An 18,505-nucleotide genomic window follows, 5' to 3' on the forward strand; every position below is an offset into this window, starting at 1 on the left:
CACTTAGCATGGTCTTTGGATTGCACGTTTTCAAGCATGTCATGGCGTTTCTGGTAGCTTATTTTCTTCGAGATTAGTGTGTCTGAGGATCTTAGATTATTGAATTGACCAAATAAATATTATAGGGATTTCATGCAGTATCTAGAACTGAAAAGTAGGTGGAATTGAGTAAACAATAGAATAGAATATCCACATTAGAAATATTAAAAAATGTTGTTGAAATACACTTGATTCGTCTGACCTTTATTTCTCTGTATACAAATGTAATTTACTCGAAGAAAAAAGAAAGAAAATATTCAAGTGTCCTCTGACTATCTTTTAGTCTCTCCCTGCATTAAAATGTAAACCCTGAAAAATTAGATTTAGCACACTATTATGCATCAAGTTTTCATTACATTCTTCATATCTGTTCTTGCTTCTTTTAGCTAAAATTCAAGTCGGGATTTCCTCCCATTATGACGAAATTTCAGGGTATTTTTATTCAAAAATCAAAGTAGAAACTCTGAGAAATAAACAACAATAAGGAATTGCAGTGAAACTTGCAATCGATACCCAGAAACTACTTGTTTCTAATATATGTATTTTATGATTGAATTATAAGTTTGGAAACTGCGAGGAGATATATTGTAACGTGGCTCGGTCGAGTGGTAGTTTGGTCATGATCCTTCCGGTACGTATATTGTTCGTGGTGGTCGGTACTATTCCGATTGCTTGTGTACGGGTCCGGTAATAACGAACATACATAACAGGCGAGTGGTATATCATGATCCGGTTACTTTAATTACGATACGTGCACGTGCGCATGATTACAATATCTAGAAAAGTCGGCTATCTACAAGACGTGGTCCACCACAATCAAACAGACTTGGCTTCTCACTGAAGTCTGTACGTCAAAGTCTCAGAGCGTCTACATCTCTGTACAGGAATGCGTCAAGAAGTGCCTCTCTGTCTAGAAAGTGTACAACTTAAATCGTCTATTGATCTGAGCATTGTCATGCCTTTGGTATGCATCTATAATAAACTGAAGGAGGGGAGGAAGGTCGTTCCCATCTAGGTATATCCGTCAACACAGCGTCCGGTAAATGATAATGACTTAAGCAGTTGAAATAATAATCGGCTACTTCAAAGGTCAGGAAAATCAATAATTGGAGAGAATTCTCACAATGTATCACGTGTAGGGTTAATCACGGTCACTCCACAAAATGTCGCTCAGAGTCATTGTCAGTCGTAAAAACTAAATTCAAGTGATAAAATACTGAACAATCGAAGAGCGATATCACAATATTTATAACAGGGAAAGAAATCATTCACTTAATATTTGTTTTCATTGTAATGCGTTTATCGACAAAAGACGTACATGAGACCATTGATGTTCAAGAAATGAAACATTAAAGTCCACCAATTCACCACTCGAACTGCAAATTTCAATTATACAAGTTCAAACTCAGAGCTTTACGTATTGCAGTTACAGTAATGAGTTTCATTCTTTTAATGGCAGAGACATTCAATAGGAACATTACAGTATGTATAAAGAATATGTATGTCTGAACAAGTATTGCACTGTAGGGCAATTAATTTCTTCCTCTGCTGGATCAGCTATCATCCTGGGTAGCTGACACGCTATGAATAAACCCATCGCAACCTATTTTTCACGGACGTAATGTTAAAGAAGGTCAATAAAAATGAACTTTGTTAATGTAAACTCAGTCACAAATTTTGATACCGTTCCCCTATAAATATATCAATCATTGTCAGTTCAGTGTGTGCGCTGAATTAGCATACAATCGGTAGTCATGTCAGCATCAATGTTCTAGTTATTACAACCCTTGAGCTGTTACCCTGTAGTTCAACATGAAGTGGTTCGTAGCTCTTGCCCTTCTGTTCTTTAGTCACCCTATCGCAGGTATGTTTATAGTAACATATTTCACGTTGTTCGGAATAATTTTTAAATGTATAAACACAAAGGCATATAATACTGAGCCTAGGAAAGTTGAGTAATGTTAAGATTATTTCAGTAAAGACCTGTGCTATTATACATGTAATAGCTGAGACATTAAAAAAACAAATCAACTTTTGAGCTTGAAAGTTACGTATGTAATAACTAAGTGTATATATAATGTATATCATCCGTTGTTTATATGATGCAGTACATTTTGAACGAACGGTAAATTTATGAGTCCGAGAATCAAGCTTGAATATAAATTGAAGCCTGCTGTGAAGGAGTGTTTTGATGACAGTTGCCAGTCTCGGCCAAACTGGATACTGGTCGCAATTTCACGTGTCCCGTAAACGTCAATAAATAAAACGCCCGGTCTTCTGAACGGCGATAACTTCTGTATATTTGTGTTTTGTTAGGCTTACATAAATCAACAAGGAATCAAATGCAATGAATATGAGGGTTATTTTCATGGAAATACCTAGTCATCCTCCAGAGAATTCATGAAATATGAAAGTCAAATCTGAAACATGACATAACCTGATTCTCCTCATCTACAACTCTGAAGTTACCTTCTGATTACAACCGGAAAGGCAATGTGATAACTAAGTTTAAAGGTTACCCTATCTTATTGGTATCATTTGACACTAGCTATTATTCACCAGGACACTACTATTCATAAAATTTTCTGTCACTCAACTTTGTTGCAGGGTCGTTGTTTACCAATGGTGTAAAATATAATGACCTTTATCACCGTCGTGTTCCTTTACACCATGACGAACTCAAATCTGTGCTTGGATCTCCACTGCAGTCACAGCGTCTTCTCGCTATGATGACTGGGCGAGTCCATGTTCCAGTGGCCCGTGCAATGATGTCGCGTTACGTCAACCAGGTTCGATTATATTATAGTGTCGATATCTGTAAATTATATTTTATTGAACATAAAATGGATGCTTCAGCAAATAAAATTTCCAATGACGATTTAAACTTTTCAATTCAAACTGCAATAATTGGGTATTTGATATATGTCTGTGCTTTAAATCAAGTTTCCAAAATTACAACGTATGAAATGCTCTGCAGGCATCTATTTGGCTTTCATACAATATTTTAATTTCAATTTTGAATACATTGAGGATATTTTCTACATCATATATCAACAATATTGAAATCTGTCTAAATATTCGGTCACATTCACTTTAATAACGGTCAGCTCATTACGATACCATGATTGTAAATGAAAGTTCAAATCTTCGTAGATATATGATTTGCTTTACAAATTATCCCTTACGGGTTTTTACGGGTATATTACAATACCAATTTGTTTACATGTAAGATTTCTTGACCTTCAAGTATGCTCTGCGGACTCAGCGAGAAGTATGCATAGAAGTTAGCACATGCTGCATGGTTTGATGCTGAGCTTAGATTGGCATTATTGACATTAAACGTTGCCGTTTTGAATTTTTTCCATGGCTTTATTTATCTCATTCAAAGCTATCAAAGGCTTCAGATTTAAACACTGGATCTAAGCTTAAACTCCTGGTTAAAAATGGCGGTCACGAAGAGTGCAATTCCTCAGTGATTTATATCAATTATATCAGAATACATAATAGCGCTGAAATTGAGTTTTCTGTGCTTATATCTAGCAGTATGGGTTTGGAACTTTTCTTCGCCCTGCTATTCAGAATGTAAGAAGCCGAAGAGATTTGGCATTGTCGATGATAATGTTCCTACATATGGCAAAGACTGTAGGAAATACAATAATTGATCGACTGCAGGAAGAAGCAGACTCCAGGATTTACACCTTTGCTGACGAGGCCTTCTCCAACAGCTCGTGGTTTTATGTGTAAGACAACCTTTAAATGTTGTTGATTTCATTCTTTTTCCGAATTTTTGAACATGAAAACACACGTTTCAATGCGGTATATATATATATATATATATATATATATATATTATATATATATATATATATATATATATGTATATGTATATGTATATATATATATATATGGAAAAATGTGATATTAACATTATTCCATAATCGCAGATTATTTTCGATCATATTTGCGAAGACGCAAAAATCCAATCAGAAGCATGAAAGTGTTTAATATTAACCATCCCCTGAAAATTAAGTATTCCATTCTATTAAATATATGTAGCTTCTAATTTAAGTATGATACAGTTACCTTTAAGATATGTGCAGTAACTTTATGTTATGATGCAATATGTTTCATCTCTATGAATGAAGCAGCAATGTTATTTGACCGAACCACTCCAATTTTCACTTGAGTTTGTGTAATAATAATTATATGTGGATCAAATACGTATCAGTTATATCTGTGCTTTAATCTCTTTTTTAACACAGAGACGAGCAGGATCATGAACTTAAAGGTTTCTTTACAGATGTCGTGCTGGAAGGTAGTATATTAAGAATGTTTTATGATTTACGGAATACATGAATGATGTAAACTCTTCTTAACAAGAGTAATTCCATTACACTCCTTGGCTTAACTTAGCACTCACAAATTATCTAAAGGATCGATCTGTTTAAGATAAATACAATTTTTCCCGTTGAATTAGGTTACAAATGCTTATGTTTGCAATTCCTGGCAACGTGGCATACCCCATGGCCCTTTGTAAAGTAAAAATATGTTTTCCCGCTTTTCAGTATGCTTACGTACATACTTAAACACCTATAATATCAGAGAAATTATTGGTTAATTACTCACTTATTTAAACATTCTGTCAAAACTTCAAAAATATAAAGAATAACTTCAAAAATAACGTCACAAATATCATGAAAATGACGAATTTCTTATATTCTCCGCGATTGTTGAAAGAGCGTCGGAAGCTATTCCAGTTTGAACAACGTAAGGAAGTGCGTATTTTAAAATGCATTTTATGTAGTTTTTAAAAAATATTCTTTTCGTGACTGTCTGAATCTATGCTGTTGGCCGCGGAAATATATGTTCATATTTAAGAACATAGGTATAACTTTCCATATGTCCTGAATTATGCTTGGTGTCGATGAACCATTCTTATTAGTGTTTATCCCTTTTTGAATTTCTCTTTAAAAAGTATGGTGTATTGTTAGCATCTACTCCACTGTCCATGACAACAACATGCTTATTTTAAAGGTATACAGTTACCTGTAATCTAAATATACCCATATATGTCAAAGGGGCGTTCCTTGGTATTAAAAATGCCCATGTGAGGCCTTTTATTGAAAAGTGGACATCCGCTTAAAATCTGTGATTGGTTAAATTTTCTCTTTCTACAGTCACGTGGCAAAATTGGAACAGGTGACAGTATACCTTTAGTGAATCACGCATTCCCCTCTAGAAACAGTATATGAAGTGGGACACTACATTCTACCAGATTAAACCATAGAGAAACATAGATAGAGTGGCAACGGGTATTGTTTATGGCGTGAAGCGGTTACATAACCCATCCATGTTCGCCTCGCCACAGGTTGCTCTCGCATCTCTTTTCCGAAGAGTGCCGACCATGAATCCTTCGGTAATTTTCGGATTTTCGCAAATTGTTAAGCGAAAGTATGTTTGGCAAAGTTGTGTTGTTGTTGTCGTGTGGTGCTGAGCAGAATTGACGTGTTGGCAAAAACGGGAGTGTTTTGAGCTTCAGGAAAATGAGTTTTACCGTTTTAAAAATTCCTCTCATATTTTTATGAATATATAATGAGTGTGTTTGAACCAAATTTGAAAGTCTTTTATCGATACTGTCTGGTTTTACTCAATGGTTTACGGTCAGTCATACCCTCTTTTACACTTGCATCAAGGAAGGACATGTTTATGAAACTGCTGGCGTGTTATGTTTTGATCGGCGTGAAGCAGTGTTTCTGGCCTGAGAGCTCACAAAGTAACTATGGTTGCTACGCGACTGGCAGTACGATGCCATCTCGTCGTATTTTTCGCATAATCTCCTGTAATTATCAACCACAAACAAAGCCTCCAATAAGTTTAACACCTTTGAAGCTCATTTTAATATGAAAAGCCAATAGTCTAAACACATAAGTTAAACACATAAGATAACGGGCTAATAAATGGGTCTCGATAATTTAGATTAACTGATTAGCTATTTTAAGGCTTTTGAGTAAGTGTTTCACTCGACCTGTTTCTTGTAAAGCTCTGAACATTCCAATGTTCTTTTTCTTATTGTCGAAAAAGTCTGCAAGGAAGCAAATAAGAAGTGTGTTATGCAAGATGTGCCCTACAACATGTGTCTTCGTACCGATCCTTCAAGTGACCTAGAAGCTGCTGGAGTAGGTAAATACAGCAATATCTGAAATCTGTAAAGTTGAGTAAATATCTTCCGCAATTAACAATGACAGTTTACTAGATCAGAAATCGAATAATTTATATGGCATAAATGCAAATTGCTAATAAATGATACGAGAAAAAAATCTTGTATATGGAGAGTCCACACCAAGGTCAGGTATATTGAGACTGTAGTTGTATATTGTGGCATATTTTTTACAAAATCATGGAGAGATGAACACAGTTTCTTTGTTTTCTCTCATGGAAGATCCTTTTTTTAATCTCAACAGTTCTTTACAGTGTTATAACTAAACAGTATATGATTCCTGTGTAATGTGACTGGGGTAATAACTTTGCTTAGTAACATTCCATACAGAGTAAACGTAATAGCTAAATTAATGTTTTGGAAGCAAGTTGACAATTATGTTTAACAGCGCAATTGTGAAGTACTTTCACGATTTTGGTATGAGCAACGAAAAAACATTCAAGTGTAGAGAACTTAAGGTTCCAAGACAAGCAATTGACTTTTTAAGCTAACGATTCTCTAGGGGTTATTAAGCTGAGATCCCCTGTAAATTATATATTTTCATAAAGTCTAGTAAAGGGGAAGATTTTGGTTACCATAGCGTGGCCATTGTTTACTTAATTGTCACGTGACAGGTAATTTGCATAAGCTTTCAAAAATGTCGCAGAATTTTTTTTAAACCTTGTAAAAAAATTTTATGCCAGAAAAACTTCCAGATCCGTAAATTTAACCCTAGTAGATTTCTTTAAAATTGTGCTCACAAAAAAAAGTAAGCAAAGCAAAAAAAAAGTAAGCAAGACATAAAAAATCTGAGACACACTTTTGAAGATTCTTGTGACAGCTTGCATTCCAGTAAGTTTGAGTCAGATATTTTGAAGTATTAAGACATAAGATAGCGAAAACAAATTTTTGAAAGGTTATGCAAAATTACCATTCACGTGATAGTTATGTAAACAATGGTCACACTGTGGTTACCAAAATGTTTCCCTATTCTAGGCTTTCAGAAAATGTATAATTTACGGGGCTTCGGAGCTTATTAACCACCAGAGAATTGTTAGATTGTCATTATTTCATTTTTTTCTCTTCGTAAGGCTTACTTGCTGGATATTTCGACGGCTGCGCTTTTACGAAGACAATTGAGCTTGTGCACACCGTAAAGTTATCCGACAAATTTATGAATTATGGTGGAGAGTCGCGATTCTTTGTTCCCGTTGGAAACCCGGGAAATTTTGACCCTAATGATATAAGTGGTAAGACTATAGGTAAGTATTTTCTTACATTTCATAATAATTGTACATTCTGACTCCGTCGATATGTTACCAAATTGACGTAATCGAAATTCAAGACATTTTCCTCCACAAAATTGTTTTCTTTTTGAGTCAGTGTCACATGAGATATGATAACCACACAAAATCTTATCTCTCGAAATATCTTCATTGCTATATTCGGGAAATTATTTTGAAAGTCACTTCTCATACAGGTTTTATGAAAGGCTGGTACAGTACCAGACGATGTCTTGTCGCCAATAATGTCGATGGAGCTCAGGCACTAACATTCAATCGAATGCATTTATGGACTTCCTCACCGATATTCCTCGTAGTTTTGATGAAAACAAGGTAAACTTTATTATATCAAATATTGAAGCAAGATATATTCTCGAACAACTCAGTAAATCGGTTGAAAAAACTTTAAAAACACAAAAATTAACTTATTTGGACATTTAACAAATATCTAAACTGCAACTAGATTCAACGATAAATTACAGTGATAAATGTTATATATATATATATATATATATATATATATATATATATATATATATATATATATATATATATATATATAATAAATTACAGTGATAAATGTTATATATATATATATATATATATATATATATATATATATATATATATATATATAACATTTATCACTGTAATTTATCGTTGAATCTAGTTGCAGTTTAGATATAACACTATTGGAACTAATTTGGGATAATTGGATGGTGAAATAGTGAAAAGTCAATTTAATCTACAAATGTTATCTCTTCTGCTTTTCTTTTTATATTACACACTTGCTTTTATGAGTAATTTGCGATATTGCAACGTTCAGCTATATGTCACCTAACAATTTGCAAAATATGAAAATCTAATTATCCCAAATTAGTTCCAATTAGTATATATATATATATATATATATATATATATATATATATATATATTGCTCGATGCTAAAAGCAGAGCGTTATAGATAATAACAAAAGTTAGTTCAAGTACAAACTAATGATATATTGTTCAATTATTTTGTTATATAATCACTTCAAGGCAAATGCACACTGTTGTAGCTAGGTTACTGCTTTGTATTTTTATTTGACATCTGTATTTGATGTATTGGTCCAATCTCTAGAGGAGTTATAGACCTCTTGAGAGTGTTTGTATCTCTGTCTGTGTTTCTGTCTTTCTCTGTTTGAGCCTTTGTCTGTGTGTCTCTGTTAAGTTTAACGTATCTTGCAATCTTTAGACTAACTTTTCTTTATGTCTCAAGATTGCCAGTTGCATGAAACTTCACAACAGATATCATTATTATTTACTTAAAGTTATGTCTGTTATTATTTAAAACGCTCTACATTTCGATGTCTTGAAGGTAAGGTTGCACTCACAAAAAATCGTTAGGGGGCGCTGGAGGAATTCAGGGGGGATTCGAAAATTTTTGGGGTAGTAGAGGGGGACTTTAAAATTTTGCTCTGCCTGCAGGGGGGACTTGAAAATTTATCGGTTTCCTTTTGTGTTTTACATTTTCCAACTTTTGTACGTAATTCAATGAAAAATGAATACCATTTTATGCCATCCAATTGCTGTAATGTTAGTAATAATTTAACAAAATCTAGAACCATTTTGTCACATTTCATGACTTTTATCTCCAAAAAATCTAAACTCGTGTGATTTGTCATAAAAAACCAAACTTGAGCCTAGTAAGGCAGAAGCTGCAACTGTTGATGATTTTTGCCATATTTCTATGTAATAAACGCAGTTTCTTGTTGTCTCCCTACGGCATGCTCAAACACACAATATTCAGTTTGTTGACAAAGTCTGTGTATATAAATATGTATTAGGTGATAATTTATTAGAGTCCAGACTGGCAGTCAGTTTTCAGTGATACAAATGCATGGTAGACATACACAGGCTGTGATAGCAAGCTGAATACTGGACAGTTCAACATGCTGTAGGAAGTACAACAAGAACGCAGTTGTACAAACCGAACAAAAATATTGTCAAAGTTATCAAAGTTAATACAGCTACTCCCTACGGGCAGTGTCACTCTTACCTCTACATACTGCCCTGCTACTGCAGTATCACTGTCATTGCATACCTGAGCAGTGAAAGAGATAGCTCTGACTCTGATGTACATGGTAGTTGAAGAAGAGTTTGGGTCAAATGACACTTATGACAGTGAAAAATACTTATACCCAAGATTAGGCCAGAGAGCAACAAATGGAAGACCAGGGATTTTTGAATTTTGGCATATGAGAATAATCAAATGTTAAAGAAGAAAGATAGAGTCACCATGCTTGTTTTCTAAATTTTCAAATTCTCGTCATCAAATAATACAAAAGTAAAACTTTGAACAGTAAAGACTAAATGAAAGAATATGTGACTCAATGGAATTATTTATTTTTTAATAAAATTTGGCATTATTACACCCAACATTTCTGAGATTGAAACATTTATTTAATGGAATATTGTAACTTTCCAGTATCGGCAATTTTGAATAGCATCTAATTTATATATGTCTTGTACTTTTAAAACGAAATTTTTGGTGGGTCACTGTGCTGAGCTTTTTACAATATGGCAATTAGCCAGAATTCACAATTTGCCTACTCTCTCATGATCGTCATTTTGTGTGCTCTTCGTCAGGAGCAATTGACCTGGCCAGAGTTGGATTAACTCAAGTTGGCTTAGACTGATAAATCCAAAAAGTTCACTGATGCATTTAAAAATTAATCAATTTAAGAACTTGCCTTAGGAATATGACTTTACAAAGTGCTAATAATAGGTAGTCTTGAACACCTGTGAGCCGAACGGCGCAATACGAGTTTATTTTTTTCTGCGCGCACAGCCTTTACAAATATGTTGGCTTGTGATAGTTGAGGTGGGACTTGAAAATTTTTGATCATGTAGAGGGGGCATTTGAAAATATTTTAGGGTATTGAGGGGGATTTGAAAAAATTAAGATTTCAATCGCGATTCCTCCAGCCCCCCCCCCCCCATCGTTATTTTTTAAACGCAGCCTAAATACGGAAATATGATATTGAATCTCAAATACCGAAATTTATGTCCGATCGCGCACTGGAGGTATTATTGTTCTCCACGCTACGCGTCCCGGATAATATAGAAGCGTGCGATGTACAAGGACATAAATCCCCGTATTTTGTGAATAACCTTATTATTGTACAACTTTTTAGTGCAGTTTTCACCAGAACAAATCGGAATCAAGGCTTTGGCTCTATGAGTATGGCAAGAGAGTCCGACTTTGGCAAAAGCCAGACACTCTCGTCATACTCTTAGCCAAGGTAGCTCCATGCTCTAGCCTAGGGCTATTCTGTGTATAGAACCGATCAGGCACGGTGAGAAAGAGGTAATCTGCATGTCACTGCAGTCTGTACTCCTGAGTTGAGAGACTACTTACAATACGACGACCGTTTAATCGTGATGTTTTGGAAGTTTATCAGACTTTCTCCACCAGTCTATGTAGCCGAGACGCCACTCGTGTATTAAAAAATCGTGAGCAAAAAAAAATCCGCAGCTACAGCAGATTATAAAAAAACGGAAAGATTTAAGAGGTCGCCGCTTGTGGCGTACAGAGTCCTGATTATAAGTAAAATTGACATTATTTCCGTTCAACCGCTCGCGGGAAATATATAGTCGTTGCTATTTTTTTTCATCAATGATTTTAAAGTGTTTGCTCATTCAGGACTTGGAATAAGCCAATTAGATTTGCTCATTTTCTCCTCGTAACGGACATTCTACAATACCTGTAAGGTCATGGCAGCAGCTCGATTCTCGTGTTGATTACAGGTCTATGCGATATTTCTAAAAACACACTTTCAGAAAGAGATTCCTTAATGTTAAACAATCGTTTTACTATGCAATTTTGCCCACAATTATGAAAACTGTAGCCCGCAACCGCAGCCCGCAATCAGGAAAATACCCACTTGGCCTATTTGAAGTTCTCGTCATGTGTAGATAAGTTCTTACAAACATTCGCCCTTCTCACGTCATAGCACTATATTGCCGACAAAAATGAAACGGAAAGTAATTACCTCCCAGTCGTTTACATTGAGCTTGAAACATCAACATTCAGGATCATGTCATTACAAAGCTGAAACATGTGAAATGCGAGGCATACTTAAAACGGATTTTTCATGAAAACATTTAACTTCAAACAATACCAACAGAGTTCTTGAGTTTATAAATTTAATTTTCGATTGCTTCTTGACAAGAGCTTGAGGAGAGCTATTGTGCTTTGGCGGACGGGAAACTCGACGTACCGTTGACAAGCATACTAGAGCGGCGTATTCGGAAGCTAGTCTAAATTGATGATAAAAGTTGTCACAAATATACAACCAGTGCATTTGAAATAGGTAGCCGAGATGTTTGATCAACAAAAAACACCACTATCGTCATGATTTTTGGTCTTACCTAATTTTGGATCAACACTTTAAATGACACCGGAGTCATTTCAGTAGACGCTTCCTGACAAGGTTGATGACAGCTGTCGTTGTTTGCGTATTGATGGTCAATGAGAGTAGTTTTTCACACCTGCCTCGTTTACATGACCACTGACGTACATGATATGCCGTGTGTCGAATCTAGCATCACACAGTACGATAAATTATCCACAATTCAGTTTGATTTGTACACACGATATTAAATTTTTATAACTTTTTCAGTAATGCCTGAATATAAAACCTCTAGACACTTGATTAATTATTATACCTCTAGACACTTGATTAATTATATCTATTGAAAGTACGATTACATATTTCAGTATAAATTTCAAAGAAACCATTAAATAACCATAAAGTCACATTCTGCAGGTACTACAAATGCCATACTTTTAGGCAGCAAGTTATGACAAACTGAATGGGTCATTCTCTGAGGAAACTTACCATGCAAATTTCTTTTGTCTTTCTGTTTGGAAAAAATCAGTATCATTTTGTTTCATAAAACAGGTGCAACTAGTCTCCCTACTTCCAAACACATTATTCTGTATGGCTGAAGACACAATCAGTGGAACATTTTAGAAAAATGCTATCTCCTCTCTCAATCATGCATAATTTCTAAATCATTTAAAATGGGAATTGAGAAGAATGGTGTCCTCAAGAGTACGATTTCAGAATTTAAAAAACTAGTCCGTGAATTTGTCTACACATGGGAGACCCAGTAGATTTCACTGAGGAGTTTCCGTGTGTACAAATCATGATGAATTATTGGAAATCTTCAGTACCGTGCATCATCTACGAATTTGTAAGCTGTGGCTCAAATACGGTGGTTAGTATAGATTTTCCATAGTACGGGCTTTCTTCTCAAGATTTTCATCATGGTCCACAATATACTTTCTCCCTACTGGCCCGCGTTGCAGTAACTTGATGACTTTTGCACTTGATAAATTGAAAATAAAATAAGAAGAAATTTACCTCTCAATACTCACAGACCTTATTTGGGATGTGCGAGTATTGCGAGGTAATGGCATACTGGCATTTTCCAGTGCAATTAGTTTTTTTCACCTACATGAAGCTAACCATGATGAAAACAACCTAATACTGCACACTACCTCGGACGGGAATGATGAGCGCAAGCGAGATGGAGCAGACGACAAGTGCGTCCAGGAGGCCTAAAAAATTGATAAATCTTACAGAAAGGCATTATTATCGTTGTTGTGAACCATTGTCAATAATTATCGTTTGATGCATTAGATGGTTTACCCCATAATTTTCTGCCTTTTTAATGCCCACTCCTTTATTCGTTTACAAACAAAACCTTTGTTTGTTTGTTTGTTTGTTTGTTTGTTTGTTTGTTTGTTTCACCAGGGAAAGGGTAACAAGACACATCGCGATCGTACAGTGAAAGAATTGAAATAACTAATGGTAATGGCAAGTTACAACAGTGTTTGTCATCAAAATATTTTGAGGACCATGGAAATGGTTCTTACAAACTAGTCAAGTCCATGGCCCAAATATACTAATAATAAGGAATAATACAACATGACTTTAAGGTGGTGACGAAACATTTAAGATAAATAAATGGAACAAGCACACACAACAGAAATATATCGAGTGGGAGGGAGAAAATATTACCTGTAAATATAAGTCAAAGAAAGGGGAGTACAGAGTCGAAAATAAATGAGACCATGTATTGTAAATTTATGTCTAGTAGATATTTCTTGAGTTGCGTCTTGAAAGAGTGCCGATTTGTTAAGTTTTTGATGGTATGTGGAAGGGAATTCCAATGTTTTACTGCAGTATACTTGATATTGTGTTGACTGATTGTAAGCTTCACTTTGGGAATAGGGAGATTTTCCTTAATCTTAGAGCGGGTATGATAGCTATGGGGTACATGGTCTTCAATAAAATCATTTAAAGTACGAGCAAAATGGTTATTTTTAAGATCATAGAAAAAATGCACATTTGATATTTACATAGTTTGAGAACATTAGGATGTTGAACTGCTTGAAAAGGGGGGATGAGAAAGCATTATAAGTTGAAAAAGAAATGTCTGACAATTTTCTTTTGAAGACGAAGAAGGGGTTCAAGAATAGTGTAATAGGTGCTACCCCTGATTTCATCATCTGCAAAGAGGCGGAAATCAAAGACATCAGTAGAATTGGTAATGTCGTTGATATAGAGAAGGAAAACGTTGCGTCCGAGTATGGATCCTGAGGAACACCACATGAAACTTGTCTTGGATTTGATGACGTGCCATCGATACGGACTGCTTGTTGACGGTTATTAGGTAGCTTTTGAACCACTACAGGAGTAGTCCTCCAACACCATAATGCGACAATTTTTGTAACATAATACCATGGTCTATTGTATCGAACGCTTTTTTAAGATCTATAGATATACCACAGGTGATGAGACCCTGATCCATGTTATCGGTAATATCTGACAACAGATCGGCGAGGGCAAGTTTACTGTTGTAGTGTTTACGAAAGCCATACTGTGTGTTTATGAGTATATCAGATTTGTCAAGGAAAGTCAATAACTGGTCCTTGACGACAGATTCTATCACTTTGCTGAGAACTGGTAAAATTGAAATCGGTCTATAATTATTAACATCAAGGGGTGAACCTTTTTTTTAGATGGGGTAATTTTAGCCATCTTAAGTTTGCTAGGGAATCGACAATATGGGCCAATGGGCGGGAAATGACGGACGGGGCATCCTTTATTAGCTTAGGGTGTATGTGATCATGTTCCATAGCTTTGCAGGGAATGATATTTTGGTTGTGTTTAAGAATGTCATTTTCAACAATAGGACCAAAGAAAACCTGATGATGATGATCGGAATGGGGCCAAAATGCTGGATAATCGGATAAACGATCTGTAATAATCTGGTGGATGACGTAACAAATTCACTGGTATTGACGAAACTGTAATATATTTGAAATCAAAGCAGTGGCATTTATTGTTTCTCTGATAGCAGAATTAATCTTTTTCATTTCACCATCAGTTTGATGCACTGTTTATGCAGTTCAAGTTGGAATTTTTCACAGAAGAGGGTGGTGTTGAAAAGGCAACTATGTATGGCGGCACACCGCCTGGACTGGAACCAATAGGGGATGTCATCCGTTGTACTGATGGTGGACATTTGGGAGTGCGCAAGGATAGCCATGTGTTGGATTGGTTCAATGCTGCTCTGAGAAGAATAAAAGAAAGTGGAAAATACGCTGAAGTGTGCAGGAGGTCTCGCATTGAGCATGGTATGAATTATTATGTATTCAACTTGAGATACTATGAGCAATTGGCACTTTCAAATGATACTCAGCTAGCAGTTTTAGTGTAAAAATTTTCTCTCTTTTAAACGATGTGGAAATGCAGACTTTTCTCATACTTACAATGATTCCACCGATATGTGCCCCTTTTACTTTTTCATCGGACATTTCGAGAGATTCTTTCACAGTTCCAGATCTAAATGGATATAATTTGTATTGGCCTGATATGTTATTAGGTCAAAAAATTGTGCTGTTCAGATAACATGGTTTTCAAAATTAGGGTAGGTAGGTCGGTAGGGAATTTTTTTCAAAATATTTTTATTTTTCAATACGCATTTTTCAGAGGTTTAAACCCTGTAGCTATTAACATTACCATCATCAGATTGGATAACTGGTTGTCGTGTATGTTGTTTGAATATCATAGAAACTGGACTGTCTGAATCGTAATTCTTTGACAGCAAATTGTACCGTTAAGGTGAAGTACTACGAATTACGTCAAAATTAAGTTGTGGTGTCATTTTCTTGAAACTTTGCACAAATATTCTTGGAAGTTGTGCAAGTGCAAAAATGAAATAAAAAATGGGGGTCACCACGTTTGTTTCCATGGAAACGGACGTTAAAATGGCGTCGTTAGAAATAAATAAAAATGATATAATTCACTTAAACTAAAGAAAGCAATCATAAAACGCTTAGCGAATGAGTTAATTTTAATAAATACCAAGACTTAAGATCCATATCTATCGAATGTATAGTTTTCATGATGTTTGTGAAGAAAATTTAACATAAGTATCGATTACAAAATGACCATATCGAAATTATATCACTACATAATTTTCGAACTTTCTTCCTGTCGCTTTGAATGGTGTCATTTTGACCAAACTTGGCGAATAAACTCCTGACATAATACCATTTAGTTTACACTTTTAATAAAAGGGGGTCACCACGCTACTTTAAACAATATCTCCAGGTGAATGGGTAATTTGCGCCATATAAATGGGAGAGAAATGTTAATTTTTCGCTCATACTGAATAAAAACCAGCTTCCTAGGGGGTCAAAATATGACAAGATTATACGTCACATGTATTTCTAAGACACTGGGTCAAAAAATTAGGTATAAGCGCAATTTCAACAATGACAGGTGATGTTAAATACAGGCGCTACAAAATAACCCATTTGCGGCAGGCTGGAGTTAAATCTGCGCAGAAACGTTCTAAAGCGTGTGCGCGTCCGAATTCGTCGCCCTTTACCTTAAATCACAGTCCCGTTTCAGACCTGCTTGTCTTCGTTGGTGCTTGGTTACGTCCATAGGGGGGGTGCAAACTGCCGGTCGCCCGCCATTAGAACTTCAAATGCATCAACGGTTTTCTTGGCTCTCGTAATTTCTCAACTTTCGCAGTCGTCAAAAATAAAAGTGAACCACGGTCACTGACTAAATGTATTACACGTTTAAGTTGATTGTAGCATTACCAACTTGGATATTTATCTGCTGGACTTCAAACCACGGCACAGCTGCAATACTGGAAAATTGAACTCGAGTGGAGTAAGTTTTACATTGACAAAAACCTTGGTTGTTTTCCTCAAGAATTTGTTCGAAAGTCAGATTCCGATTTACAGCAGACAACAACGATTTTTCCTTGCTGTGATCGCATTTGCAAAACGTTCGTAATACAGTACACAGGCGTATCGCTAGCCGTCATATTGTTAGTAACATATGTGCAACGATAAATGACGTCATAGGTTTCGCGCTAGTTCTCGCGTAATTTCTCTTTATTTCTCGCGTGCGTAATTTTGCGGTTTTTTCTTTTTTTTTTTATACTTCCGCGTCTACATAGCTCTAGAAAGTCTAGGGTCGGCGGGTAAAAGATAGGATAGGTCGGGTTTTTGGAACAGCACAATTATTTTTGTTTGGCCTTATCCTAAACCATAAACCCGTGCAAACAGTTTTAAAATGCTATCTCATGATCTCAATGATTTTTCTCGTCTTCCTATATTTGAGACACTTTACACTGAATTATCAGTTAATTTATCTTTGTCTTCTTTCTAACATGGTATGTGCTAAAGGATGGATCGATTGTGTCCTATGAGAAATATATGGACATCAAGAAGACCGGAATGTTGACTTACGTGTTATGACCAAGATTAAATTGATGAGTGTATTAAATTATGTTAAGATGGATGCATGTCAAGCTTTGATTGATAATATTTTTATTCGAGTCATTAATTATAAAACATTAGATGAGAGTTTGTATAAAAATATTTCACAATAGATTTATAAACCTTCATAGAAGAAACCTTTTGACGTCTTTATATGGGTTGGTAGCATGCATCATCGATAGCCCATTTTCTGAACATAGATATCCACTTTTACTTTCTCTTTCCATACGTAATGTAATGTTTCAAATTTAGTGCACCAAAAGTCCTCTAGTGTACTCCATTTGATATCATGTAAATCAACAATTGAACCTCTAAAATTAATTAAATAATATATATCAACTGCCCTGGACTTTGATTTTGTACACAAGAGTCGATCACGAAGAGTAGTATTTCAAAAGTATTATTCGAAACATGTTACACTTAAGTCTCTCCTCCATGCTACTGCCACCCCCCTCTCTCTCTCTCTCTCTCTCTCTCTCTCTCTCTCTCTCTCTCTCTCTCTCTCAGTCTATTGTTAATAAAAGGTGCGATCACATCATCAGGTGTACCCAATTCCATTGTTCGTCAACGTGTTACTCCTGAAGATGTGTCAAACACCAATCTTTGATGAATCTTATTCGTCTTGAGTGGTTTAACTTGTACATATAACAATATAACAATATAATCTTTAATCTCCAACACTTCAGTCTACAGTCCTCGATCAACTCAAAATACGTAGTTTGTACAAGACAAGAACTTGCATATTTTTGAACGGACTGATATTGTCCTGAGTAATCTGACATCTTGGTGAACTTGAGGGGGGATGGAAATGTGTATTTTTACTTATAATTATTATTTAATTCGTTCTTTTGGTTATTTTTTTTGTATATGATAGACCTCAGGACAGTTTAAATAACACACACCATTTGTCTCACTGTACCCAAACAATCAGGCTGCCTTACTTTTCGTTTAGCATGGATCTATATTCCGATATCTCGCCCGGGATAACGCCCGGGAAAACTTGTGAAGCCTCTGTTTTCCAATGGTGCAGATTAAGATGACCTTATCACCTTACAGTGAAACATTAGTCTCCGTAATGAGATATAGAAAGTGGATTCTCTGTCATACTTTGGACTTCTCAACAGTCAG

At 35.5% G+C, this 18,505-nt stretch overlaps 1 protein-coding gene across 3 annotated transcripts; it reads left to right on the forward strand.

Annotated features, from left to right (window-relative positions):
- Nucleotides 1-340: 340 nt before the first annotated feature.
- LOC139119779 (uncharacterized) lies at nucleotides 341-17,717 on the forward strand. Of its 3 annotated transcripts, XM_070683667.1 has the most exons (10): nucleotides 341-1,903; nucleotides 2,647-2,828; nucleotides 3,580-3,779; nucleotides 4,302-4,354; nucleotides 6,121-6,219; nucleotides 7,327-7,497; nucleotides 7,716-7,851; nucleotides 14,962-15,211; nucleotides 16,685-16,763; nucleotides 17,285-17,717. In XM_070683667.1, the coding sequence occupies exons 1-8, from the start codon at nucleotides 1,852-1,854 to the stop codon at nucleotides 15,065-15,067; spliced, it is 999 nt and encodes a 332-aa protein (XP_070539768.1). In that variant the 5' UTR covers nucleotides 341-1,851; the 3' UTR covers nucleotides 15,068-15,211; nucleotides 16,685-16,763; nucleotides 17,285-17,717. The 3 variants fall into 3 exon arrangements, with proteins under 3 accessions (XP_070539768.1, XP_070539767.1, XP_070539769.1); XM_070683666.1 differs by lacking the exon at nucleotides 16,685-16,763; XM_070683668.1 differs by lacking the exon at nucleotides 16,685-16,763 and having other exon boundaries at nucleotides 342-1,903; nucleotides 3,583-3,779.
- The last annotated feature ends 788 nt before the right edge of the window (nucleotides 17,718-18,505 follow it).

Source organism: Ptychodera flava, chromosome 20 (genome assembly GCF_041260155.1).
Source record: "Ptychodera flava strain L36383 chromosome 20, AS_Pfla_20210202, whole genome shotgun sequence".
Taxonomy (NCBI): domain Eukaryota; kingdom Metazoa; phylum Hemichordata; class Enteropneusta; family Ptychoderidae; genus Ptychodera; species Ptychodera flava.